We start from the raw sequence: 27,696 nt of genomic DNA on the forward strand, positions 1-27,696 counted from the left end.
TAGCCAGCTCTGTTGAGTAGAGACTTACTGCCTCTCCATATGCCTGGGCCATGACAGAATCCTGAGAAGAGTATCTTGATGAGGAAGCTTCTGAAGAGAGAACTTTCTCAGACCCTAAGATGTCTTTTTAGAAGCAGCATGTCTTTTTTAGAAATTGCCTTGGGAGTCACACGAGTATTACTTAGCCGTGTTTTCTTGGTTCAAGCTGGCACAGCCCATTTAGGTTCAAGGCACATGGAAGTCTATCTGAGGAACCAAACCCAAAGAGCCTCAACCACCACTGGACTTCATTTAATGAGACCACCTTGAACCTCCTGCCAGGAATTTGCATGTGGAAAGAATGTAAATAATTTGTGACCAGGAAATAGGATAGGAGATTGTAGGCCTTAAACATCAGGACTTTATTATAGCTAATAACTACCCACTAAACCCGTCTGTTCTGTCTGTTAGTTGCTCAGTCATGTCTGACTCTTTTTGACCCCAGGGACTATAGCCCTCCAGGCTCTTTCGTACATGGGATTTTCCAGGCAAGAATACTGGAGTGGGTTGCCTTTTCTTTCTTCACACTAAACCCATATCCACATTCCATTGTTTATGTAACAGTGGGAATCCCCAAGGAACAAAGACTAATTACAATCAAAAGGAAGAAATAAACACTAACAATATACTCTGACATAAACCATGTTGCTAGTGATGTGGTTTGGTTTGGTTTGGAGAAGTCCCAAACTGGTAAGGATTCATGTGCTTCCAGAATGAAACTTAGTATGTGAAAGAGAAAGAGCACAAAGCAAGAAATATACCTCACTTGGAGAAGTCAGGACTGACTTGGTTATTGAAGAAGACGTAGGCCTCGGTGCAGAAGAAATACATTATATTTTAACAAATAATTTAAAAAACATTAATAAAAGGGAAAAAAGATCATAAAAATTTAAACTTGTTTTTATGATTTATTGACCTGAGTCCTGTTCAGAAAATGAGATTTCCCAGCACTTGTATCCAAAGCCTTGTGCTAAAATCGAAGTGGAGCAAGCCTTACTTTGAAATGATTTTTCCGACAAGCAATTCAACACATGGTCAATGTCTGGATGTTGGTTTTGTGCTTGGTTTTTTCTTTCTTCTGTTTCCCCAAGATATCTGTCATGGAAGGTTCTCCAATCTTCTGCAAGCCCTGAGTTCATAATGGCTTAGGGTATTATTTCTCTGATTCATATTAAAAAAAATGTTATTGGATAATAGTTGATTTACAATGTTCTGTTAGTTTCATGTGGACATCCAAGTGATTCAGTTATACATATACATATAATCATATTCTTTTTCAGTGTTTTCCATCTTAATAAGCTCTATCAAAAGGGTGAAATGCTCTCTGACACAAGCTATTGAGTATGTGGTGGTGGCATCTCTAACAGGCTTGGGTACACTTTTATGGAGAGGTCAGGGATATTTCCTGATTGCTCCTCAAGTTACTTGATGTGGGCATGGGTGCTGCCTTGCCCCTCTGCTTCTTGTCAGGGCAGCTCTGATAATAAACTCCCCTGAACCCTGGATCTCTCTTTTTCACTGCACCATTTTTCACACTTCATCTGTTGATTCTTTTTCTGTAGCTGATGTTCAACAGCTGCATCTATGAATGGTTATTACTGTGCTTTGATGTTCCCGTGTTATCAACTGACATATTCTTTAGGTCTTGATAGAAAGAGCGCTGGTGGGGATGGGCAGACCAGCTTCTGGGCCATCAGCTGAGCACAGCACAGCTCCCTACCTATCCTTGAATGCATCAAGGACAGATGAGCTGCAATAGAAATGTGGTCTTTAGGAGATGGATAAAATAATTTTGAAAGTTTATTTTAGGGTTTAAAATTGTTTGTTTCCTACCCTGATGTGCTGTGCTATGCTTTCTCTGGACCACAGTTTTCATTTTTTTTTTTCATATTTCTGCTGAAAACTATTGAAACACTAACTTGAGATAATCTAGGAAGCCCCCCACACCCCATGCCACATGGCTGAGGTCACTTTATAGAGGACTTTTTAACACAGACTCATTCATATTTAGAGTTTCTACTACTTAACACGAATAGAAACCACTTCTCACCTTAATTTTGAACTATGACTGAAATCTAACTGGTTAGAGATGAGCTGCATTTTGGAAACTAGTGACACTTCAGGAAAGTCCTGCCTCTTCTAGTGGCCCTAGAAATTTCCATTTGTTCCAATTATTAGCCCTGTTTACCTCAGTGGTGAATTTTAATTGATTTCACTCTTCTCCTTCTAGAACTGCAGTTCCCATGTTAGAAGAGCTGTGGTCACCTGCTTTTCAGCAGGATGCTGTGGTCGTCACGGAAACAGGCCTGTTCGGTACTGCAAAAGATGCCACTCAAATCACCACAGTAACGAAGTGGGGGCTGCCTCAGAGACCCACCTCTATCAAACCTCCCCTCCACCCATCAACACCCGGGAATGTGGCGCTGAGGAGCTTGTCTGTGCCGTGGAGGCCGTGATTAGGTAACAGGGTTGTTAGTAGCTTTCCCTGAAAACTCTGCCTTCTCTCTGAGCCACCCTTTCCCCATTGAGATGTGCACACTTAATTTAACTTCAAGAGCCCTCAGCCAGACAGCTCACTTTCTACAGTGTTGCAGTGATGATGTTTTAATTCGCTCATTTAACAAGTATTTTTATGGAATGCCAGTTATGTGCCAGGCATGTGGTAGGCACTGGAAGACAGAAGAAAGTGAAATATGGTCTCTGCCTTCAAGTTACCCATGGCAGGGGAGTCTGTAAAAATGGAAGCACGAATTTGCCAGCCAAAGTGGTGAGCACAGTGACAACGCAGAGATGGGACTCTCAGGGAGTGGAGAGGAGGCGCCAGTCAGAGAGAAGGGGTGGGACAGAGGTGTCCCAGACTTGACTGCAGCAGCGAAGGATGGGAGAACTCGAGACAATTCGGTATTGGAGTAAACCAGAAGGCTGTGGAGTAAGATGGACCAGATCCTGCAGGCAGCTGGCTTTTTCTATCACATGAGAAAAGGGAGCTTTACAAGTGATAACTCTAGACTTGTTCTCTTTTTGTATACTATTCACCGAGACAAGCTTTTTAAAGATAAAGAAACAATATTAGAATGTATGTTTTAAAGATAAGGACTAAGTCTTCTGTTTCTCTTATCCCAGTGGCCAACACATGTGGAAGTGCAATAAATGTTTGCTAAATAAAACAACGCAGAAAGTTTGGAAAGAGAAAAACACAGCCATACTGCTGTCATCATCATCAGTTGTTTTTTGCATATGTTCTTCTAGTTTTTTTCAAATGCTTATTTTACTTATATAATTGTAATCACAGTGTATCCACATTCTTTTTGATATAACATTATACCATTAGCGTCTTTCCATGTTGTATAGTTTCCACATTTATCATTTTTAGTGGGTACATAATATTTATCTAGATTATTTTCTTCCACCATTAGATACTTCAATTTCTTCCATTATTTTTACTGTTATAAATAACTCTGATAACTATTTTGTGTATGGTGCCAGTCCTGTATTTTTTATTTATTTAGGGTAGATGACCAGATGTGGCTGACTGGGTCAAAGGGTATGAATATTTTAAGGACACTTGATACATTACCAAACTGATTTTCAAAGAGTGTATGTGAATTTCATACATCATGACAGTTTTTGCTACACCCTTGCCAACATTGTGTATTATTCTTTAAAATTGTCATCTTCTTAGAAAATTGAAAAAGGAATCTTTTTTATTCACTGTTAGGTCTTTGAATTCTAGATATTAAATGTTTTTCCATTTGAGTATCAGTTCCTCAAACTGTCCTTGATCATGCATTTGATGTCCACATAGCTTCATATGGGACTTCCCTTGTGGCTCAGTTGGTCAAATCCACCTGCAATGCAGGAGACCTGGGTTTGATCCCTGGGTTGGGAAGATCCCCTGGAGAAGGGAAAGGCTACTCACTCCAGTATTCTGGCCTGGAGAATTCTGTGGACTGTATAGTCCATCGGGTTGCCAAGAATCTGGCATGATGGAGTGACTTTTACTTTCACTTTTTTCTTTCATAGCTTCACATTAGATATAGGAGAAGCATTGGCTTCTAGTGGGATGATTGGTAAACTTAAAGCCAGAAGGCATCAGTTCTGGTTGATTCTTATTGATTGGAGGAAGTAGCCTCTTTGTGCCTCAGGTTATACATCTTTGAGATGGGGATGGAGTAGAAAATAACAAGGACATGAGGCTCCTTCCAATTTAAAGGAGAACAATGAGTGATGCTTGAAAACTCGTGAAGTAATTGCTCTGAATGGGGTCGTAATCTTGAGCGTGCTTTTGGGTAGTCTCACCTGAAATTTCTCCTCTTCTGCAGCTTGTTGAAAGAAGCCGAGTTCCACGCTGAGCAGCGGGAACATGAGCTGAATCGCCGGCGGCAGCTGGGTCTCTCCTCTTCTCACCATTCCCTGGATAATGCTGACTTTGACAACAAGGATGATGATAAACACGACCAGCGGCTACTCAGTCAATTTGGAATATGGTTCTTAGTAAGAAAAGAAGTTAACTAATCTCTAATATCTTATGTTTTATTCCAACATTGCCCTGGTGATGAGTTTCTTCTGTTCTTTTTAGGGAAGTAAATAGTAAATGGTGAAAAATTAACCTTAGCATTCACCACCACCAGTGTGTGTGCTCAGTCATGTCCCCCGGGACTGTAGCCCACCACTTTCCTCTATCCATAGAATTTTCCGGGCAAGAATACTGGAGTGGATTACCATTTCCTCTTCCAGGGGATCTTCCCGAGTCAGGGATCAAACCCCACATCTCTTGTGTCTCCTGAACTGGCAGGCAGATTCTTTACCACTGCTCCCTCTGAGGAGCCAACCTTAGCATAGGAAGTCTATACTCTAGGACAGTGACTGCACATTGGATTTACCCAGGAAGGCTTTTTAAAAATGTCATTGCCCAGATTCCATCCCAGAACCTTGGGAACTTTTTAAAAAGATCCCTTGTTGATTCTGATGAATAGCCAGGTGTTGGAACCTTTTGTGCCAGATTCTAAACTGTTGGAAATGCACATTTTGACAAGAAACAAGTGGGTAAGTTGCTAGAGTATATTATGAAATATTGGATTCAATATAATTTATAGATCATTCACCTCTCACTGACGTAATATTTTGTTTGCAAGTTCAGTTACTGTGGATCTTTTTGTGTATTTATGGCAAGTCTGTAACACAGCCAGAAAAATTATTGCCAAACCAGTGCAGGGAATTTGGCTTCTATTGACTGAGTCAACTGAAGTATTCATTCAGGGAAGATCAAACATACACATCCAAAGTTCTAAGAATGCTGAATTTGACAGTTCTGCAGAGAAGCAGACTTTTGTTTTTGCCCATTGGAGAAATAGATTAAGTCTCCATAGTGATACATCTCTTTTATGCTTTCATATATTTTTTTGCTTTGTTTTGCTTTATCAAATTGGAGTTTAATTATTGATTTTGCATGTCTTGCTCCTAGAACTTATTATCTAATGACAAATTGACTACTATTGTGAACTCATTGAGGCAAAGATAATGTGTTATTTATTTTTTATATTCCTGAACCCTACTTCAGTGCTTAATAAAAGGTTAATGAATAAATGGTGAACAGTTTTGAAAAGTCTATTTATAATGTGGTGAACTGAGGGGTGGTGCTCTTAAGTTTTCAGAATTATTACTGCTAGGAAATTCTTGGTGAATCTGATCATTTTGAAACTGAAATATATAGAGATTATTTTTGCACTAAAGATATTTATGAAATTTCACTTTGTAGACTCAACTTTTTAAAAGTATTTACCTGGTACAGAATATGTAATTGATTTCTTTTAGGTGAAAAAGCTAATTGGGAGGTGCAGTCTTGAGGGGAAGTTGTTGCAGTTTGTCTCTCTGTAGAGAAGAACACAGTTTCCAGGATAAGTGGTCCTCCATCATTTATGTAGGACCGCCTATTTCAAATGGATTATCAGGGACATCTTTTTTTTTTTTTTTGGTCTTTAAACAAACATATTATGTACTGAGGCTGAAGGAGAATCTAATCTATTTCCAGGTGAGCCTCTGCACGCCCAGTGAGAATACTCCTACGGAAAGCTTGGCCAGGCTCGTGGCCATGGTGTTTCAGTGGTTTCACTCCACAGCGTATATGATGGATGATGAAGTTGGAAGTTTGGTAGAAAAGCTGAAGCCTCAGTTTGTCACCAAGTGGTTGAAGACAGTATGTGATGTTCGCTTTGATGTCATGGTCATGTGCCTTCTTCCCAAACCAATGGAATTTGCCCGGGTAAGTGGAGGCTGATAAAAAAAAAATTAATCAATAATTTATCTAGGAAAGAAATGGAGGGGAGAATGGATACATGTCTATGTGTGAATGAGTCCCTTTGCTGGTCACCTGAAACTATCTAACTAACTAAATTAACAACATTGTTAATTAGCTATACCCCAATAAAAAAATGAAAAGTTTAAAAAAAAAAGAAAGGGGAAATATTATTTGAGCCAACCTGAGGATTATAACCCAAGAGACAGTCTTTCAGAAAGCTCTGAGGATTGTTCTGCCCTTTGGAGGCCATAGCACAGATATGTAAAATTTTGAGACAAAGGGTTTTATGTCAACTGATGTATTATTGACAGTTAACACAATCCAGATCTACACATACTAAGTGAGTAGTGCTGCTGTCAATGGGGTTGCAAAGAGTCAGACACGACTGAGCGACTGAACTGAACTGAACTGAGTGGGTCACAGGTCATCATGGCCTCTTACAAGATAAGAAGGAAAGTTATTTCCCAAGCAGTTGTGATGCTTGATGCAGTTAAGAAGGAACGTTATCTCCTAAGGAAGTCTGGTTAATGCAATTGCACAACATGTACTAAAGGGGAAGGAGGAAGCCTAAATGGGCAGAATATTTATGTTAAAAATTTTCTTGTCCTGCGATAAAATACTCATCTTTTTTCATCAAGACCTACAGCTTGGAACTTGTTGGAGAGGAGGACTTGGGAGAAGCACTATTGTTACTGAAAACCTGGGTTTACTTCTCAGTGGGTGTTGAGCTAAAAGATAGAAGCCAAGGCAAAGGTCACGAGAAGGAAGGATTTCTTAATACTTGCAGCAAGTGAGGAGGACACCAGGGATCTTTCCAAGGCAGTATCTCTCAACAGCAAAATTGGAGACCTTTTAGGCTAAGGATACATGCATATTCATGAAGGGGCTTGAGCAGAGGAGAATTCAGCATAGAACTGGGGCAAAGAGGGACAGAGTCTAAGCTTTAGTTGATTAAAGTCAAGAGGGTCAGAAAAGGTCAACACCATCATTCCTTAGATTCTGACCAGTCGGGAGTCTCCGCTTGTCCTCCCCATCCTCCACCTGGGTGGGGGCCTTGCTTCCTGCAGAACTCAAAAGTATGTATCAGATTGTAAGGTAGATTCCTTGAGGAGGAACTAGGACTCTTTTATTGCTAGACTATTGTTTCTTGACTGATTTTCCTTTATTACTATCCTTAAAATTGTTGATTACTGAGACCTGTTCAAGGGCAAGCATTGTGAACAGGCTTGGATCACAAAATGGCTTAAGTGAAAGTGGCTTCTCTTCTGTCAAGAAAACCATGCCTGGTTCTTTTTCTTTGGAGCCCTGCCCTGTCTGCTGACACTACCTTAGCTACTAGAGTGTTACCAGTGTCTGTAGAAGAGGAACACCTCTCTTTAGTCAATAGAGCTGTCTCCCGCATTGTAGACAGACACTTTACCCTCTGGGCCGCCAGGGAAGTCCTAAATGAGCTTAGGAATTGCCTTTTAGCTGATACGCTGTTTTGATGTTAGTTTGAGATGGGGAAGAATGGCAAGAGGAATGTGTGACGTATCTTTAAAAAATTCAAGGGACTATTCTTTCCTGACGCCGCTGAATATTTTAACTAAGAAACAGGAAATAAAATAGCCTTTCCTTGAGGCTGCTAGAGCTCAGCCTTTTTCTGGTTTGGGGAAAGGCTAACAGTTGACTAGGAGCAGTTTCTGTGGTTTGACATATATATCTAGGGATGAGTGGTCCCTGCCCTCTCATGTGGAATGCCCAAAAGATTTAGGGTGAAAGTGAAAGTTGCTCAATCATGTCCATCTGTTTGGGATCTCATGGATTATACAGTCCATGGCATTCTCCAGGCCCTTCTCCAGGGGATCTTCCCAACCCAGGGATCGAACCCAGGTCTCCCGCATTGCCGGCGGATTCTTTACCAGCTGAGCCACAAAGGAACTGCCCAAATGCTCCTTTTCTTCTGGCTCTAGGACGAATTTCTCTGTGCTTGTTCTCTTGCTTCTGCCTTATTGGATCACAGGTTTCAGATGCACAGCTGCTAAGACTTCATATTATCATTCATGTCTAGCCCAGCAAGATGGATATCTAGAATCAGTTTCTGCCAGTAATACATGAAATTTATTTCAAGGGATTTTCTAAGTTTTATTTTTATTTGTGATTTTGGGGTTTGCTTTCAATGAAAATTTGAGGCATTTTTCAGGTTAAATAAGAATTTTAAGAAGAAAACATAACATATACCTTCTAAAGAGTAGGTTTTATTAGATTTCCAGGAGTCAAAGCATTCTGTGCATTTATCAAGATACACTTCTTTCTTCTTTGGTGCCACCTACTGACTTATATTTAAAATCAGATTTTTGCATAATGGAAATTCCCCATTTCCTGGCATTCTTTGACTGTGTTGATATGTTTTCAATTATTGTTTCTTTTGGAATAGTAAAGAATTAGTGTGATATGATTCTGAAAAGAGCTTCCCAAGTGGTGCTAGTGGTAAAGAATGCCTGCCAATGCAGGGCACACGGGTTTGATCCCTGGGTCAGGAAAATCAGCTGAAGAAGGAAATGGCAACCCACTCCAGTATTCTTGCCTGGAACCCCATGAATTCTGAAAAATAAGAGGAGATGATTATATTGGGAGGAAAACTTTTCCTCTTCCAAGTTGGCTCCAGCAGTTGGGAGGCTGCATGTAATTGGCAAGAATTTCCAGACGTTCAAACTGGATTTAGAAAAGGCAGAGGAACCAGAGATCAAATTGCCCACATCCACTGGATCATACAAAAAGCAAGAGAGTTCCAGAAAAACATCTACTTCTGCTTTATTGACTATTCCAAAGCCTTTGACTGTGTGGATCACAACAAACTATGGAAAATTCTTAAAGTGATGGGAATACCAGACCACCTTACCTGCCTACTGAGAAATCTGTATGCTGGTCAAGAAGCAACAGTTAGAACCAGATGTGGAACAACAGAGTGGTTCCAAATTGGGAAAGGAGTACGTCAAAGCTGTGTGTTGTCACCCTGCTTATTTAACTTCTATGCAGAGTACATCATGAGAAACACTGGGCTGGAAGAAGCACAAGCTGGAATCAAGATTGCCAGGAGAAATATCAATAATATCAGATATGCAAATGACACCACCCTTATGGTAGAAAGCAAAGAGGAACTGAAGAGCCTCTCGATGAAAGTGAAAGAGGGGAGCGAAAAAGCTGGCTTAAAAATCAACAGTCAGTAAACTAAGGTCATGGTGTCTGGTCCCATCACTTCATGGCAAATAAATTGGGAAACAATGGAAATGGTAACAGACTTTATTTTCTTGGGCTCCAAAATCACTGCAGATGGTACCACAGCCATGGCATCAAAAGATACTTGCTCCTTGGAATAAAAGCTATGACAAACCTAGACAGCATATTAAAAAGCAGAGACACTACTTTGCCAACAAAGGTCTGTCTAGTCAAAGCTATGGTTTTTCCAGTAGTCATGTATGGATGTGAGAGTTGAAGTATAAAGAAAGCTGAGTGCCAAAGAACTGATGCTTTTGAACTGTGGTGTTGGAGAAGACTCTCGAGAGTCCATTGGAATGCAAGGAGATCAAATCAGTCAATCATAAAGGAAATCAATCCTGAATATTCATTGGAAGGACTGATGCTGAAGCTGAAGCTGCAATACTTTGGCCACCTGATGCGAGGAACTGACTCATTGGAAAATACCCCAATACTGGAAAAGATTGAACGTGAGAGGAGAAGGGGACGACAGAGGATAAAATGGTTGGATGGCATCATTGACTTGATGGACATGAGTTTGAGCAAGCTTTGGGAGTTGGTGATGGATAGGGAAGCCTGGGATGCTGCAGTACATGGGGTTACAAAGAGTCGGACATGACTAATTGACAGAACTGACTTGTTATTAACAAGAGGAGAGACAAAGTTTATTTACATTTACACACAGAAGTACTCATTGATGGGAAGTTTTTTCAATAACCAGAGATAAAAAGTTTATATACCAAACTTCTAGAGTGTGAGGGGCATTTGTGAGGAGGCTTGAAGGGGAAGATAGGGAAAGTTGTTTTGGGTGTTTTTATGCTAATGGAAATGGGCAGCCTTTCTCCAGGGCAGCCGAATTCACGAGAACTCCCTTTGGAGGGGCTTAATAGAAGCCATACTTTCTGGAGGCTCTGGTTTAGTCAGATAAAGGAAGTTTAGATAAGATTTCTCTCTACATCTTCTTTAGCGCAAATGTTTCCATTTAATGTAATCTTTATACCAACTCTGGGGGTCTGAGTGCCTCCCCACGTTTCTCCCATCTGCAACTTCCTTAGAAGTTTCACACAAAAAGGAATCTAGGTTGATTGACTTGGAGAGAAGATTTTGGGTTAGGAACTGCTAGGTAAGAGATATGCAAAAGAACATAAATTAGAATAAGGAAATAGAAAATAAAGATTAGTGGTTAGAGTAGACTATAAACCTAGTTTCTACGGCCTAAGGAAAACAGTCAAGATTTCTAGATGCTGGGCTTGAAGCACCTTCAGATGATGATGAATTCATCAGTGTCACTGGCATGGTTATTTTCTAGAGCAGAGCCTGGAAGATGTGGATGTTTGGTGAACTTCCCAAGTGGCCTAAACTGTTTGAAGCAAGAAGTCTTTTGAAGTTTATATCAAGTTGCCTGCTTTAGCTTGCTGGGCTTTGGGACAAGACAGCCTAGAGTCTCAGTAAGGATCCAGGCAGTCAGGTTTTAGTTCTCAGTGACACCAAGTCAGAAAGGTAGGAAAAACAATTGGGAACATTAATTACTCACAAAGTGTGCAAGACAGCAGGATCCAGTTTATAAAGAGATGAAAAATAGCTCAGTGAACAGGGCTAGATCTGATCACCCACAAGTGTGAGTATAGTTTTCTGTTGAAACAAACAATTTCTTAATTTTCCCAGTTTTGACCAAAGATAATTAGAGTAAGATATTCTGTTCACAAAGTAAGTCTAGTCTCATTAAATTTGGCCTGATTATTTACATACAACGAAAGTGGTATTTGACCACATGGGCCTTCAAGAATCTGTTTTGCTGCAAGTTTTTTCGAGAACCTCAGATTGGACTTTTAAAGGCCTTTCCATGCTGGGAAGCCAAGCCAAGAATTTGTCATATTTATCTTCAGTATTTGTAGATTTGGGTGAATTTTTCTTTTTGAGATCCCTCAAATGCTGTAAGGTTTCTAGGTCTGTCAGGAAATGACTTTTCTTATTTGCTTATAGACCGGGGACATCAAAAGTCAAGTAGTAGGCTGGTTTTTCCAAGAGGGCTTTATAAGCATGGACTTCATAATGTCCACCTCAGTTCTTTAAAGCTGTCTGGTCATATTTTATTCTTTGAGTATCTTTCTCAAGTATGACGTTTCAGTCAAAGCCTTGAAAACATAACCAATTTTTCCTATTATGTCCAGTTACAAGGAGAACAGATTTTTATTAAGCTTGTGTAAATAACTATGCATGCATGCTAAGTCTCTTCAGTCATGTTGGACTCTGTGTGACGCTATGGACTGTAGCCACCCAGGTTCCTTTGTCCATGGGATTCTCCAGACAAGAATACTGGAGTAAGGCTTCCCTGGTGGCTCAGATGCTTAAGAATCTGCCTGCAATTGCAGGAGACCCAGGTTCAATCCCTGCATCAGGAAGATCCCCTGGAAGAGGAAATGGCAACCCACTCCAGTATTCTTGCCTAGAGAATTCCTTGGACAGAGGAGCCTGGCCGGCTATGGTCAACAGGGTTGCAAAGAGTTGGAAGCGACTTAGCACAGTGCATGTGTATAATTGATTCACTTTGCTACACAGCAGAAACTAATACAACATTGTAAATCAACTATACTCCAATAAAAATTAATTTAAAAAGTAAAATGGCTGTGATTAAAGATCTGATGAGAGTAACTGGAATTATGATGTTAAAATTATTCCATTATTGTCTACTATCAGGCAAAGCAGCATAAAAATATAATCATGAACACAAAGGGCATATAATTTTTACAAATTCCATATAATTTCTGAAATATTTATGTTAAAAATATTTACTTATATAGATATAAACTAGAGAGGGTTAAGCATCTCTTCTTATTTGCCAATGCTTTTCATGCAGTTCAACATATCAAACAGACCTAATTAGTTTAACATCTCTTTTTACTCGGAGAGAAGAATCCCTTGAGATTTTCTGAAAGCCATCTCAGAAGTCTCAAAGTCAATTTGAGATCAAGATTTTATTTAGGATTTGATTTTGGGAAGCAAAATATCTAAAGCTGTCAGAAAGTCAAAAGGTTTGGATGCTCAATTAATCAGGATGATACATTGCTATGAAATAATACTTGGTTATCCATTCAACGAAACTGACAATTCAAATTTCAAAAATAAAAATGGAATCTAATGTGATAATTTTAAAAATTAGCTTTTTTAACATTGAAAAGACTTGGTTCTCTTAAATAATTAAGGACACGATGAAAATGTGTGCCCATCTCCCCCCTCCCCCCTCCAATAGATCCTATACAATTTTCTATTTTCAGTCATATTTCTACCCTTCACTTTCCTCTTTCTCACCTGGATAACCTTTATACACCCTCTAAACAACTACTTTAGGACAGAATTACTCTTTCTTTCCTTAACAAAACACACATCCTACATTCTTTGAATATTCTGCATACAGAGGTTTTTTTCCTTCACCCTTATTATTTCTAGAAGTTTCATTTATATATTGATTATAATTTTCAACACTTAATGATCTCTGTTTTTCAAAGACCAGGAGGTAAACAACTGTGAATTGCTCGTCACATACCAGCATTTTGTAGCAAAGTTTATGATTAATCTATTTTTGTTTTATACTATTATAGTTGTATGATTATACTATTATACTAGTGCTGATAACTTCTATCATAACTTCTACTGGATATGCTTCTTCATAGTGTAATTTCTCAGCATGGCAAAATGAACATATTTATTAGCAGATCCAAATAATTTTAGCATCTCTGTAAAAATAAGAAGCCAAAAGTAGATAAAATTAAACTTACTTAGAAATGATCTGGATATTCAATGAATATAGCTCATGTAACTTAATATAAATTTAATTTCATGTTATGAAAAAGATTTTGGAAACTACTTCCAAGAAGATATGTCATAAAACGCAATTACTGTTGAAATAAAGCTTGTCATAATAATTTAATTTGATGAAAATGAAATCCGTCTTATAATTTAAACATCTAGTAAATATAATATTACTTTATTTGACTAGTAAACCCATGTAGAATAAAAACTGTGTTCATATCATACTCAGTGCTGGTAACTCAGAAGATGCAGCTGTTTTTATCAAACCAACAATATTAAAATATAGTCTTATTTATCAAAGATAAATAAAATATTGTCTTATTTATCAAAGATTTACACAAACTGTTCCAGAACTCAGATTTGGCGGATCACCATTTATTTTACTTTTTTAATATAAATTTATTTAATTGGAGGCTAATTACTTTACAATATTGTATTGGTTTTACCATACATCAACATGAATCCGCCACAGGTGTACACATGTTCCCCATCCTGAACCCCCCTCCCAACTCCCTTCCCATACCACCGCTCTGGGTCATCCCAGTGCACCAGCCCCGAGCATCCTGTATCATGAATCGAGCCTGGTCTGGTGATTTGTTTCACATATGATATTATACAGGTTTCAATGCCATTCTCCCAAATCACCCCACCCTCGCCCTCTCCCACAGAGTCCAAAAGACTGTTCTATACATCTGTGTCTCTTTTGCTGTCTCGCATACAGGGTTATCATTACCATCTTTCTAAATTCCATACATATATGTTAGTATACTGAATTGGTGTTTTTCTTTCTGGCTTGCTTCACTCTGTATAATCGGCTCCAGTTTCATCCACCTCATTAGAACTGATTCAAATGTGTTCTTTTTAATGGCTGAGTAATACTCCATTGTGTATATGTACCACAGCTTTCTTATCCATTCGTCTGCTGATGGACATCTAGGTTGCTTCCATGTCCTGGCTATTATAAGCAGGGCTGTGATGAACATTGGGGTACATGTGTCTCTTTCAATTCTGGTTTCCTCGGTGTGCATGCCCAGTAGTGGGATTGCTGGGTCATATGGCAGTTCCATTTCCAGTTTTTTAAGGAATCTCCACACTGTTCTCCATAGTGGCTGTACTAGTTTGCATTCCCACCAACAGTGTGAGAGGATTCCCTTTTCTCCACACCCTCTCCAGCATTTATTGCTTGTAGACTTTTGGATCGCAGCCATTCTGACTGGCGTGAAATGGTACCTCATTGTGGTTTTGATTTGCTTTTCTCTGATAATGAGTGATGTTGACCATCTTTTCATGTGTTTGTTAGCCATCTGTATGTCTTCTTTGGAGAAATGTCTGTTTAGTTCTTTGGCCCATTTTTTGATTGGGTTGTTTATTTTTCTGGAATTGAGCTGCAGGAGTTGCTTGTGTATTTTTGAGATTAATTCTTTGTCAGTTGCTTCATTTGCTATTATTTTCTCCCATTCTGAAGGCTGTCTTTTCACCTTGTTTATAGTTTCCTTTGTTGTGCAGAAGCTTTTAATTTTAATTAGGTCCCATTTGTTTATTTTTGCTTTTATTTCCAATATTCTGGGAGGTGTGTCATAGAGGATCCTGCTGTGATTTACATCACAGAATGTTTTGCCTATGTTCTCCTCTAGGAGTTTTATAGTTTCTGGTCTTACATTTAGATCTTTAATCCATTTTGAGTTTATTTTTGTGTACAGTGTTACAAAGTGTTCTAGTTTCATTCTTTTACAAGTGGTTGACCAGTTTTCCCAGCACCACTTGTTAAACAGATTGTCTTTTCTCCATTGTATGGTCTTGCCTCCTTTGTCGAAAATAAGGTGTTCATAGGTGCATGGATTTATCTCTGGGTTTTCTATTTTGTTCCATTGATCTATATTTCTGTCTTTGTGCCAGTACCATACTGTCTTGATGACTGTGGCTTTGTAGTAGAGCCTGAAGTCAGGCAGGTTGATTCCTCCAGTTCCATTCTTCTTTCATTTAAAAACCAACACTTGAGAGGCAAGTGTTGGTAGAAAGGAAAAATTGCTTTAATCAGAAAAGCCAGCAGTCTGGGGAGAAAGCAAATTCATTTCCCAATACCAAATTGGAAGATTCTGCTCAGGCATGACAGTTTTTGAAATTTAATTTTTTAATTGACGTGTAGGTGATTTATAATGTCATGCCAATCTCTGCTCTACAGCAAAGTGACTCAGTTATACACATGTGAACATTCTTTTTTTAATATTCTTTTCCATTATGGTTTATTATAAGATATTGAATATAGTTCCCTGTGTTATACAGGACCTTGTGGCTTATCCATCTTATATATAATACTTTACATCTACTATTCCCAAACTCCCTGTTTTTCTCTTCCGCACCTCTCTCTCCCTTGGCAACCACAAGCCTGTTCTCTATATCTGTGAGTCTATTTCTGATTTGTAGGTAGGTTCATTTGTGCCATATTTCCATATTTGAGATTTCACACGTGTGATGTCATATGGTATTTGTCTTTCACTTTCTGATTTACTTCACTTAGCATGATAATCTATAGTTGCATCCGTGCTGCTGCAAATGGTATTATTTCTTTTTTATGGCTGATTAGGATTCCATTGTGGGCTTCCCTGGTGACTCAGTCGGTAAAGAATCTTCCTGCAAAGCAGGAGACTCTGATTCAATCCCTGGGCCTGAAAGATCCCCTGGAGAAGGAAATGGCTACCCACTCCAGTACTGTTGCCTGGGAAATCCCATGGACAGAGGAGCCTGGCAGACACAAAGAGCTGGACACGACTTAGCCAGTAAACCACTATTACCAGTATTCCTTTGTATATGTGTACTACATCTTCTTTATCCATTCACCTACTGATGCATGTTTGGTTGTTTCCATGTTTTGACTATTGTGAGTAGTGCTGTTGTGAATATAGGGGTGCATATATCTTCTTGAATTACAGTTTTGTCTGAGTATATATCCAGGAATAGGATTGCTGGACCATATGGTAATTTTATTTTTAGTTTTTTGAAAAACCTCCATACTATTTTCCACAGTGGTTGAACCATCTTACATTCCCACCAACAGTGTAGGAGGGTTCCCTTTTCTTGACACCCACTCCAGCATTTGTTGTTTGTAGACTTTGGATACAGACCTGGATGATGGCTATTCTGACTGGTGTTAGGTGGGACCAGCCATGACAGTTTTTAAAGGGAAAAAGGGGAGAGAATCTCAGTGAATGATGAAGGCAGGAGGTTGGGTTCTGCATCATTCTCCATTGGGTGCTGACTGGCTGACTTTCTCTTCAGATGGTATATTGCTTATGTGATCTGCCTGTAGGATCTGCCTTGGGGGCTGCTGGAAGTAGAAAGCTAGTCATTTTTAAACTACTTAACTCTTCATTCTTACTTCTTTTAATCTGGGAAGAGAATCAACAGGTTAGGCAAAGCATGCATCTTCAGGAAAGCATTAAGCCAGGAGTTAGGTTAAATTGCTGCGTGATCTCATTCGTAAAACAAATAAACAAAACAAGAAAGGGCCAAAAAGCTGCTTACAAATCCCCACTTGTCCAATATCATTTCATATCTATGGCATTAGGGGGAAAAGTCCACCTTCTATAACTTCTTCCTGCTGACATAGGGTTTTAGGAATATTTAATTTTATAAGCTCTTAGTTTTCTAGAAAGCTTATTGAGAATAGAAATCTTTTAAGGCATTTAATAAATCAATTTGGCGAAACCATCCAGAGGAAGAAAACAGTGTATATACATACCATACATATAAAAACATATACCTAAGGGACCCAAGTACATAGGGGCTTCCCTGGTGGCTCAGATGATAAAGAATCCACCTGCAATGCAAGAGACCTGGATTTGAGCCCTGGGTTGGGAAGATCCCCTGGAGAAGGGAATTGGCAACCCACTCCAGTATTCTTCCCTGGAAAATTCCCTGGACAGAGGACCTGCCTGGTGGGCTACAATCCACGGGATCACAGAGTTGGACATGACTGAGTGACTAACACTTACTTGCAAATACAGACATTATAGCAAAGACTATCACAGTAATACAAAACTCACTAGCATATGTAAGAGCTTGTTTTCATCTTGGCCTTACTTTTGTTCAAATTATGTTTCTTGAAGATGGAACAAATTGTTAGCTTCATATAAAGGATAAAACTTTTAATCAATATTTGTAGGGGAGACCCTTAAGAGGTTTTCTGTTTGCCCTGATATGTAATCTTATGGAGTCTATGATTCAACCTCAGATAGTTGTTTCAGTTGACTAAAAAGTTACTTTTCAAAGGCTGGAGAGTACTAAGGAAAAAGGCATTGGGGGTTTGTTAAGAGGAGTGTTAATTGATACATATCAGGAGGAGAAATAAATTTCTCCTATTTTATGACAAGAGGCAATAGTACAAGTAAAAGCAAGGCATCTCTTCGGCTGAGAGCCACATTTATGTCCTTGAATGTTTTGCATTTATAGAGATGATTCTCAGATCCTTGAGAAGATAGTGCTGAATGGCAGAAGATTTAAGTGTCAGAGAGGGAGAGAAAAGATGCAAGTTTGTAAAATAACAATCTAAGGACATTTCAAGGCCACGTTTGTCTATTAAAAGGTTTTGGATGGGACAAACAGATTCTTTTGCTAGCACTGAAATTTTACAGGTATTTTGAGGGAGGAGATTTATGGGAGGTGAAAAAATTATTCATGTTGAGAATCTGAAGTTTTTAACAGGTCCAAGTTGAGGCCTCAGTTGAGAAGAGGCTCAGAGGAGCTTGTCTGAGGAAGCTGAGGCCTAAGGCAATTACTGTTTAAGTGTTTCTTCTTAAGGGCAGGACAGTCCCTTTTCCTCGTTCTGGCTTTTTATAATATCTGTAAGCATCTTGAGATGAATAGGGGAGGCTTTGGGACTGTTAAGAAAGATAGATGAGCTTTGGGATTCTTCTAGAATCACAGTTACGTTTTTGTAAATACTCGATTAATAAGGCAAGGCCATTTATTTTTAATTCTTCAAAGCATTAGATGACAGCCTCAGTAATAACATTAAGGAGCTGGCCTGCCCACCAAACCCCATTACTTTGAATTAACTTCTTTTATATCAGAGACAAGATTTTCAGCTAAATTGGAAAAGACTCCTATGAACTGAGATTTGCAAATTTAGAGCTGTGTGCCTTTGTAATATTTTTTATAGATTGTGGGACAAAGGTTTGAGACTGCATTCCTCTGAGTAGATTGTTCTATTTTAGCCCAATTAAACTTCTGAGGGAAGGCCTTTATAATGTCTGCTACCAGGCTCTGAATGTCAACCTCCAGCTGGGTCATTTGTAGGAGGGACATGGTAGAGGGGGATTTATGGTGGGTGTGGGCTTTAATTTCCTTTCTAAATCTGATTTCTGTTCTTGAATTCTGTTAAAGGAGCCTTTTAGCTAGCTGCGGCTTTGTGTGTGTGTGCATCTGTCAGTTTGGTCCTCCCATAGTTGATAAGAGAACATTTATTTAGGGTGAGAGTTCTCTAAAATCTCCTTAATTAGAAAAACGTTTCCAAATCAAAGGATCCATTGTCTGGTCACTGACAACTTAGGATATTTATAGGTATATCTGTTTCAAAATGGGATTCAAAATCAATAGGCCTTTGTATGACTTAAGCATAAATTAAGCAGCCAAAGGGACCTCAGTAATGATACATCCAACAATCTCAGCATTATCAGTGTTAGCTCTTCTGAGTCTATGTACCTAACAACAACAACAATCTCAGAAATACAGTCACTTCCTGGTAATATCTAGTCAGTCATCTAGGATTTTGGCCAATATGATGCTAAATAGATATTTGAAATTTAAATGGAATTGATTTGTTTTAATGATGTGGAATTCTAGATATGAAAATTAAATACTGAAAATTGAATTCACTTAACATAAGATAGTTTTGGGACAATTAATCTATGACCAAGGAGGCAAGAATATACAATGCGGAAGAGACAGCCTGTTCAATAAATGATATTGGGAACACTGGGCAATTACGTGCAAAAGAATCAAATTGGACTACTTTCTCACACTATATACAAAAATAAATTCACAATGGATTAAAGACTTAAATGTAAAAACTGAACCCATAAAATGTCTAAAAGAAATCATAGATAGTATGCTCTTTGATATCAGTCTTAATACTATTTTTTAGATATGTCCCCCTAAGCAAGAGAAACAAAAGCAAAAATAAGCACATGGGGCTATATCAAACTAAAAAGCTTTTGCACAGCAAAGGAAACTTTCGCAAAAGGAAGAGGCCACACACTGAATGGGAGGAGATATTTGTAAATAATATGTCTGATAGAGGATTAATATCCAAAATATACAAAGAACTCATACTACTACCACTAAGTCACTTCAGTTGTGGCCTACTCTGTGCAACCCCATAGACGGCAGCCCACCAGGCTCCCCTGTCCCTGGGATTCTCCAGGCAAGAACACTGGAGTGGGTTGCCATTTCCTTCTCCAATGCATGAAAGTGAAAAGTGAACATGAAGTCACTCAGTCGTGTCCGACCCTCAGCGACCCCATGGACTGCAGCCTTCCAGGCTCCTCCGTCCATGGGATTTTCCAGGCAAGAGTACTGGAGTGGGGTGCCATTGCCTTCTCCCACAAAGAACTCATACAACTCAATATAAGAAAATCTGATTAAAATTGACCAGAGAACCTGAATAGACATTTTTTCAAAGACGACATACAAATGGCCAGCAGACACATGGAAAGACGCTCAAGATCACTAATGATCAGGGAAGTGAAAATCAAAACCACAATGAGATATCACCTTATACTTGTCAGAATGGCTGTTACCAAAAAGATGACAAATAGCAAGTGCTGATGAAGATGTGGAGAAAACGAAACTTTTGTGCCCTGTCTGTGGGATTGTAAATTGATGCATCCACTATGGAAAACAGTATGGAGATTCCTCAAAAAACTTAAAAATAGATCTATCATATGATTCAGCAACTCCACTGTTGGCCATTTTGCCCAAAGAAAGCAAAAACACTAATTAGGATAGATATATGCACTCCTATATTAATTGCAGCACTATTTACAATAGACAGGATATGGAAGCAACCTAAGTGTCCATTGATAGATGAATGTATAAAAATGTGGTACATATATGATGGAATATTACTCAACCGTAAAAAAGAATAAAAAAGAATGTTGCCCTTTATGACAACATGGATAAACCTACAGAGCATTATGCTAACTGAAATAAGTCAAAGAAAGACAAATACTGAACAATTTCACTTATATGTGGAAGCTAAAAAAACAAATTAATAAACATAACAAAACAGACAGAGTTGTAGATACGAAGAAGAAACAGTGTTTCCCAGAGGGGAGGAGGTTTAGGGAGAAGAGAGAAATAGGTGAGGAAGTTTAAGAGGTATAAACTTCCAGTTGCAAAATAAACGCGTCACAGATATGAAATGTACAGTGTAGGGGGAATAGGGTCAGTAACTATGTAATATCTTCATATGGTGACATGATAACTAGATTTATTGTGGTGATCATTTTGAAATGTATAGAAATATGAAATCACTATGGAAAGACTGAGGGCAGGAGGGGAAGGGGACGACAGAGGATGAGATGATTGGATGGCCTCACTGACTCAATGGACATGACTTTGGGTAGGCTCCGGGAGTTGGTGATGGATAGGGAGGCCTGGTGTGCTGCAGTTCATGGGATCGCAAAGAGTCAGACATGACTGAGCGACTGAACTGAACTGATGTTGTATAACAGGAACTAACATGGTGCTATAGGTCAATCATACTTCAAAAAGGAACAAACCAACTCATAGAAAAAGAGATCATATTTATGGTCACCGGCGGTGGGGGTGGGGGAAAGGGGAATTAGATGAAGGCAGTCAAAAGGTACAAAATTTCAGTTATAATACCAGGATATAATATAAAAACATGATAAATATAATTAACATTGCTGTTTATGTCCAAGTTAAGAGAGTACATTTTAAGAGTTCTCATCACAAGAGAAAAATACCTTTCTATTTCTTTTATTTTGTATCTACATGGGGTGATGTACTTAGTCACTCAGTCGTGTCCAGCTCTTTGTGATCCCATGGACTGTAGCCTGCCAGGCTCCTCTGTCCATGGGGATTCTCCAGGCAAGAATACTGGAGTGGGTTGCCATGCCTTCCTCCAGGGACGGATGTTCACTATATCTACTGTAGTAATAGTTTCATGATGTATGTAAGTCAAATCATTATGTTACATACTTTAAACTTATACACTGCTGTATGTCAATCATAACTCAGTAAAACTGCAAGGGAAAAATAATGTTTCCCCCCAATTTTGTGTTATATAGTAAAGATCTAGGACCAGTCAACCCTTTGTTACTTTGATACATATAATAGTAATATATATTTATCTAAAATCAGAATTACAAACAGAACCTCAAGTTGTGATTTTAAGGTTTTCTGCCTTAGAAAATTAATATCCTATCTTAATTAGTGAAAAAGAAACCCCATTAAAAAAATTCATGGATTCAACCAGCTTTAGAACATTCTTAGGAAAAAAACTGTGACAGAATATGCAGTGTAGGAAAAAAGAGTACTCTCTGCCACTTCATTTTCCATGAAGAAAAGTCTCCAGTACAAAGTGTACGGCAGTAGAAATCTATGTTCCTTTGAAACGCAGGTATAACCGCACATATTTGGAGGGAATTTGTCACACCTTAGAAATAAAGCTTCATTGTTCTAGGAATAAATTTTTGGAATTTTAATGCACATACGATTTGGAAAATCTGCAGTAGACTGGTTCAAACTCAGTCTCCAGTCAGTATTTGGATCTATTTGCAACTGTTTTCTTTTTGGAAACTAAGGGATTCTGGTGGTTTATAGTTTTTTCACAAACTTCACTCAATATACTTGGCACAGGTTTCAGATGTAATGGATTGTGGTCTTTCTCTGTACCCATTTCATTTAGTATTTGCTTAGGTATAAATGTAACAAGTGCATTTTGTTCTTTTACCCTGTGGCTGTGGTAATCCCATCAGGTTGGTGGATACTGGGATAAATCCTGTAGCACAGTGACTCAGCTGAAGGAAGGTCTCAACCGAATCCTCTGCCTGATCCCCTACAATGTGATCAGTCAGTCCGTGTGGGAGTGCATCATGCCAGAATGGCTGGAAGCTATCAGAACAGAAGTCCCAGATAATCAGTTAAAAGAATTCAGGGAAGTACTAAGGTGGGTAAGTAGTTTAATGAAGTCACCGTAATTATAATGATATTTAGCATTTATGAAGCATGTACTGTGTGCCAGGCACTGTGCTAAGCATTTTATATAATCTCATAGAATGTTTACAAGCCTGTTGAGAAATTTGAATGTTCAAATAGAAATTTTTGTTCTTGTTTTCAGTCGCTCAGTTGCGTCTGATTCGGTGACCCCATGGGGTCGGACATGACTGAGTGACTGAACAACAATTGCTGTAAATTGTGCCAAGATGATCTGTAATTGTTTAGAAAGGATTTTGTTCTGATGGGATAATAAATAGATATTGTTTATTTATGAATAAAATATATAATAAAACATTGTTTATCTTCAAATATAATTATGATTTGGATAAATTTGGAAAAGTACAAAGGGACATGTTTTAAGATGCTGAGGAGCAACTCTAGTTTCTTAGAAAATGCAATTCCTTTTATTAAACCCAATATGAATATGAACACTAATGTTATTAACAGCCATAGGGATTATTCATATCTGTTCTAAGGACATAAGCTATTACAGTAAAATGAAACATACTAGTAACAGTTCAGAACTCAGACTAATCTAAAATGTTTGGTTCCCCAAATAGGATATAGTTGGGAAGACAACAATAAGCCCTAATATATGGCCATTGGTCATTTACTTTTGTTGCTTTGCTTTCCAGCAAAATGTTTGACATTGAGCTTTGCCCTCTACCTTTTTCAATGGAAGAGATGTTTGGCTTTATTAGTTGTCGGTTCACAGGATACCCTTCCTCCGTGCAGGAACAAGCTTTACTGTGGCTTCATGTAAGTGAATCATACTTTTGATCATTTGGGGCAATAGCTTTTAGCTTATAAACTTTAGCTCCTCAGGTAGGGCAGCAGGGAGTTGTTGCAAAGAATCTGTAAATCTGTATGTTTGTTAATTGCCGATTGGTTGCAGATTATACCAGTTCAGGAGAAAAGCAGTGAACCCAAGGCAACAAGAATGACATGGAAAGAAGGGGACAGTCAGGAGATACTTTATTAGAAATTTTATTAGAAAGAACATGGCAATTTATCCAATGTGGAGGGTGGAGGAGTAGGAATATTTGATGATAGCTTTGAATTTTTTAGTACGAAAAATTGAGGACAACTGCAGATAGAATATGTGAGGCTAAGGTCCTTATGTTCAATAGGTCACTTTAGGGAAAAGTGTTAAATGTAGTTTTTTTGAGTTTTAAAGTTTATGTTTTGGGGGGACATATGCCTTTTTTTCCCCAGGTATTATCGGAGTTAGACATCATGGTTCCGCTTCAGCTATTAATCAGTATGTTTTCTGATGGAGTTAATTCTGTCAAAGAACTGGCAAATCAAAGAAAATCAAGAGTCAGTGAACTGGCAGGGAACCTTGCAGCTCGAAGGGTAATTATTGCCATAATTGTCTTTGTCTTACTTGTTAAGATTTTGAAAACTCTTGTCAATTATAGTGGGCTTTAAAGTGGCATCATCATAAACTGCTCTGGAAATGCCTTTTTATCCTATCCCAGCCACTCTATTAACCTTTTAAGCACATTGAATAACAGAAAACATCGATCTAAGGTATATTTGATATATTCTATAATCAGTTATTGAGTTTTCATTTTCCTTTGAGTTTTTCTCCTACACATCTCTGTTAGCTATCTCTCCCCTTGATAAACCAAAACAAAGCAACTTGTAGGGGTACTACTCCTCTTTTTTTTTTGGTTTTCTGGTGAAGAAGAATTCTTCCCAGGTACTGGGCAGATCAGTGCTTTACTTTGGGAATGAGGAGTTTGGATATTGTTGTTTGTATGTTTTTTTTCTACTGTGTTTTGGGAAAAAATTATCAACTAGTGGTGACTGTAAGTGATACTGTCACTGTGAACTAACTGAGCCCTTCTTATTGATCCCTTTGTGCCTTTGAGGATGAGAGAAGTCAGTATAGTCTGGTCTAAAACATATGGAAGCTGTTGGATGTTTATGATAACTTTTCTAAGGAGGACCTGATAACGTTTCTGCTCTTGTACTGACATCCCCAGACCATGGTCAGCTTTGGAGAGGCTGACTGTCAGCTGGTGGTGGGTGAGGACTGTTCTGGGCTTCTATTCCTGTCTAGCCTCTCCAAAACATCTTCCCTGCTGTATACCACAACCCTCCAGTCATTCTATTTGCTATCTAGGGATTAGAGAACATAACAAAATCATGAGATCATAGACTGTATTTAGTGCTTTTAAAAAATTTTTATAATTTTCTAAAAATTTAAATTTACTTTTATTTCTAAAAAATTGTTTTAGTCTTTAATAGTCAATGATCAAGGAACGTCATGATGCTCACAAGAGCCATTCAGGGAATTTACATCTATATGTGACATTTCTGTGCATGTGTGCCAAGTTGCTTCAGTTGTATCTAACTCTTAGTGACCCTATTGGACTGTAGCCTGTCAGGCTCCTCTGTCCATGGAATTCTCCAGGCAAGAATAATGATATTTTATAATACCGTCATACTCATAGAATTCATGCTTTTAAAATGCTTTTTTTTAAAAAAAAATTCACTATTTCTCTGCTCATGCGCCTCATAGGAACCAGCTGCCCAATATTTATATTTTATTTCTTTCTTTGGTAACCTTTAATATTACAGTACATGATTAACACTTTATACTGTGTAGTGTATTCACATGTAATGATATCACATGTGAAGATGTGTGAGGACTGTGTGAGGCAGTTGGAAAGAACTCATTATCCTCATTTTACAACTACTTAACCTGAGGTTCAGTGAACTGAAGCGATTTGCCATAGATAACACTATCATGATCCAGGTATTCTGATTCTTAATGGGATACTCTTCTTTTTTACTTTAAATGTGGTGTTCAAGGAGCTTTCTCATTATTAGAGAGATTTTAAAGAGAGAAAATATGACTTGAGACTGATGTACAGGTATGTCAGTCAGGGTCCTGCTACGGAATTCACCCCAGATGTTTAACGAAGAGTCTTTAATGGATACTTGGCCTATAGAGTCATGGGAATGGTTAAGGGGGCAATAGGGTCGGTGAGACACCCAGAGGCCAGCAGTAGTTCACTAGGAAGCCTTTATATACCTATAGCTGAAGGAACAAGTGTTCCTGGGCCTTTTGGCAGCTGAAGTTATAGGGAAAGGCTGGCTAGAGGAACTGGAGAGGATGGAGATGCTGCAGAAATGTAGCATCAGAGGAGCCAGGTGGTGGAGAGGAATACTCCTGCCTCTGTCTATGCCAACTTCGGGTCTTCTGCTGGTGCTTCCCATTAACTGAACCCAGCTGGAAGCCATCCAGCAAGAGGGCCGGAGGAGACTCAGCTCTTGGCATCCTTGGGCATAGACCAGGACAGAAAAGGGCAGTGAGGGCCTTTTGTGGGGGAAGACTTGGTTCACAAATGGAAAATAACTACTGCAATGGGCTTGATGTACTGTGGTCTCATGATAGTGTAATAATCATTATTGTCAGAGACCATTCTTCTTTTACCAGTCAATCTGAGATTCTGTGCTAATGATTCTAAAATGGATTTGCAATGCTTTACTTCTGGAAGTTGTCATTGTTCAGGTTATGGTTTTAGATAGATGCAGACAATTTAGTTTAGTTGGAAATGTTGGTGGGATGAAAAATATAATGGCAAAGAGGCTGCCTTCATTCTTTAGGGTGATGATGTGTCATTTACCTGACAACTAGAAAGTTTGGATGATTTTATTTCTAATTTTTATGTTTTGAGAAGATGCATGGGATTTGGAGGTAGTAATTCCATTGGCTAAGGAAGGAAATCAGTGTGACAGCTGGAAATACCTTCCACAGCATCCTAAAGTATTTTGTACAGCCATTTGAACTTCTATGAGTTCACTTATATGTGTTAATTTTCTTTTTTATAGGTGAGTGTTGCCTCTGATCCTGGTCGGCGAGTTCAGCACAATATGCTGAGTCCATTTCATAGTCCTTTTCAGAGTCCATTTCGGAGTCCTATGCGTAGTCCATTTCGTAGTCCTTTCAAGAATTTTGGACACCAAGGAGGAAGGACTATTGACTTTGATTGTGAAGATGATGAAATGAATCTAAATTGTTTCATCCTCATGTTTGACCTTCTCCTGAAGCAGGTAGCTGAAGCATGAACTTCCTTTAGTTCAGAGGTGAAGAATGAGGGGAAGCACTGTATAGTGATTCTTTCTTTATGTTGGGCATCTTTACACTTACTGAAATGATGCAGTATTACTCAGGACATTTCACAAACTTCTATGGGGATTTTCTAAAGAGCCTGAAAAATACTTGCAATCATTGAATATCTGTAATGATGTTGACATATGAGAGTGGATATGAGTTTTAGCATTGTTAGAATTGATTCTGTTGAAAAAAACTTGGTGAACAAACTGGGTAATTCTGGTTTTGGGAAGAGCAAGGTATAACTCTATAGTGATGGGCTGATTTTAATATAAATTTATTTTTGAAGCTAATTTTAACAGGGAAGTTTAGAAAAGGCTTTGGTCATGGATCATTTCTTCTTAACTTTTTATTTTGAAATAATTTGAGACTTGCAGAAAAGTTGAAAGAATAGTACAAAAAATTCCCAAGTAGTTTCCCCCTAAATTCTCTGAATGTTAACATTGATCACATTTGTTTCTCTTCTCTCTCTCTTAGTCTATATATGTATGTGTTAATTACAGAATTTTTTTAATGAGCCATTTGAAAGTAAGTTGCACACAGGATATCCCTTTATCCTTAAATCCTTTAGAGTGTATCTTCTAAAAAATGGCATTCTTTTACAGAACTACATACAGTTGTCAAAATCAGGAAATTAATATTGTTATAAGACTATTATATATTATCAAGCTTACAGAAATTATTCATTAAAATTGATATAATAATCATATCACCTTTACAGCAAAAGAAAAAAGTGATTTTTGATTGAGGACTTAATCTAGTATCATTCATTGCAATGATTTGTCCTGACCCTTTAGTCTTCTCTATTTCAGGACAGTTCTTCAGCCTTTATCTGTCATATTCTTGACATTTCTGAAGAGTACAGTCCAGTTATGTTGTAGAATATTTCTCAATATGAGTCTGATGTTTCCTTATGAATCAATTTGCATTCAGCACTTTT

The 27,696-nt window shown here is 38.3% G+C and overlaps 1 protein-coding gene across 3 annotated transcripts in view; it reads left to right on the plus strand.

The window, feature by feature from the left end:
- UNC79 (unc-79 homolog (C. elegans)) overlaps positions 1–27,696 on the plus strand; it is a 275,479-nt gene that overhangs the window by 120,953 nt on the left and 126,830 nt on the right. For all 3 annotated transcript variants that reach the window (XM_018066543.1, XM_018066542.1, XM_018066544.1), the window contains 7 exons: positions 2,270–2,499; positions 4,362–4,533; positions 6,071–6,301; positions 22,387–22,577; positions 23,263–23,386; positions 23,843–23,983; positions 26,474–26,695. In XM_018066543.1, coding sequence (XP_017922032.1) covers positions 2,270–2,499; positions 4,362–4,533; positions 6,071–6,301; positions 22,387–22,577; positions 23,263–23,386; positions 23,843–23,983; positions 26,474–26,695 — 1,311 coding nt within the window. The remainder of the gene's footprint in view (positions 1–2,269; positions 2,500–4,361; positions 4,534–6,070; positions 6,302–22,386; positions 22,578–23,262; positions 23,387–23,842; positions 23,984–26,473; positions 26,696–27,696) is intronic.

This window comes from Capra hircus, chromosome 21, assembly GCF_001704415.2.
Source record: "Capra hircus breed San Clemente chromosome 21, ASM170441v1, whole genome shotgun sequence".
NCBI classification, from domain to species: Eukaryota; Metazoa; Chordata; class Mammalia; order Artiodactyla; family Bovidae; genus Capra; species Capra hircus.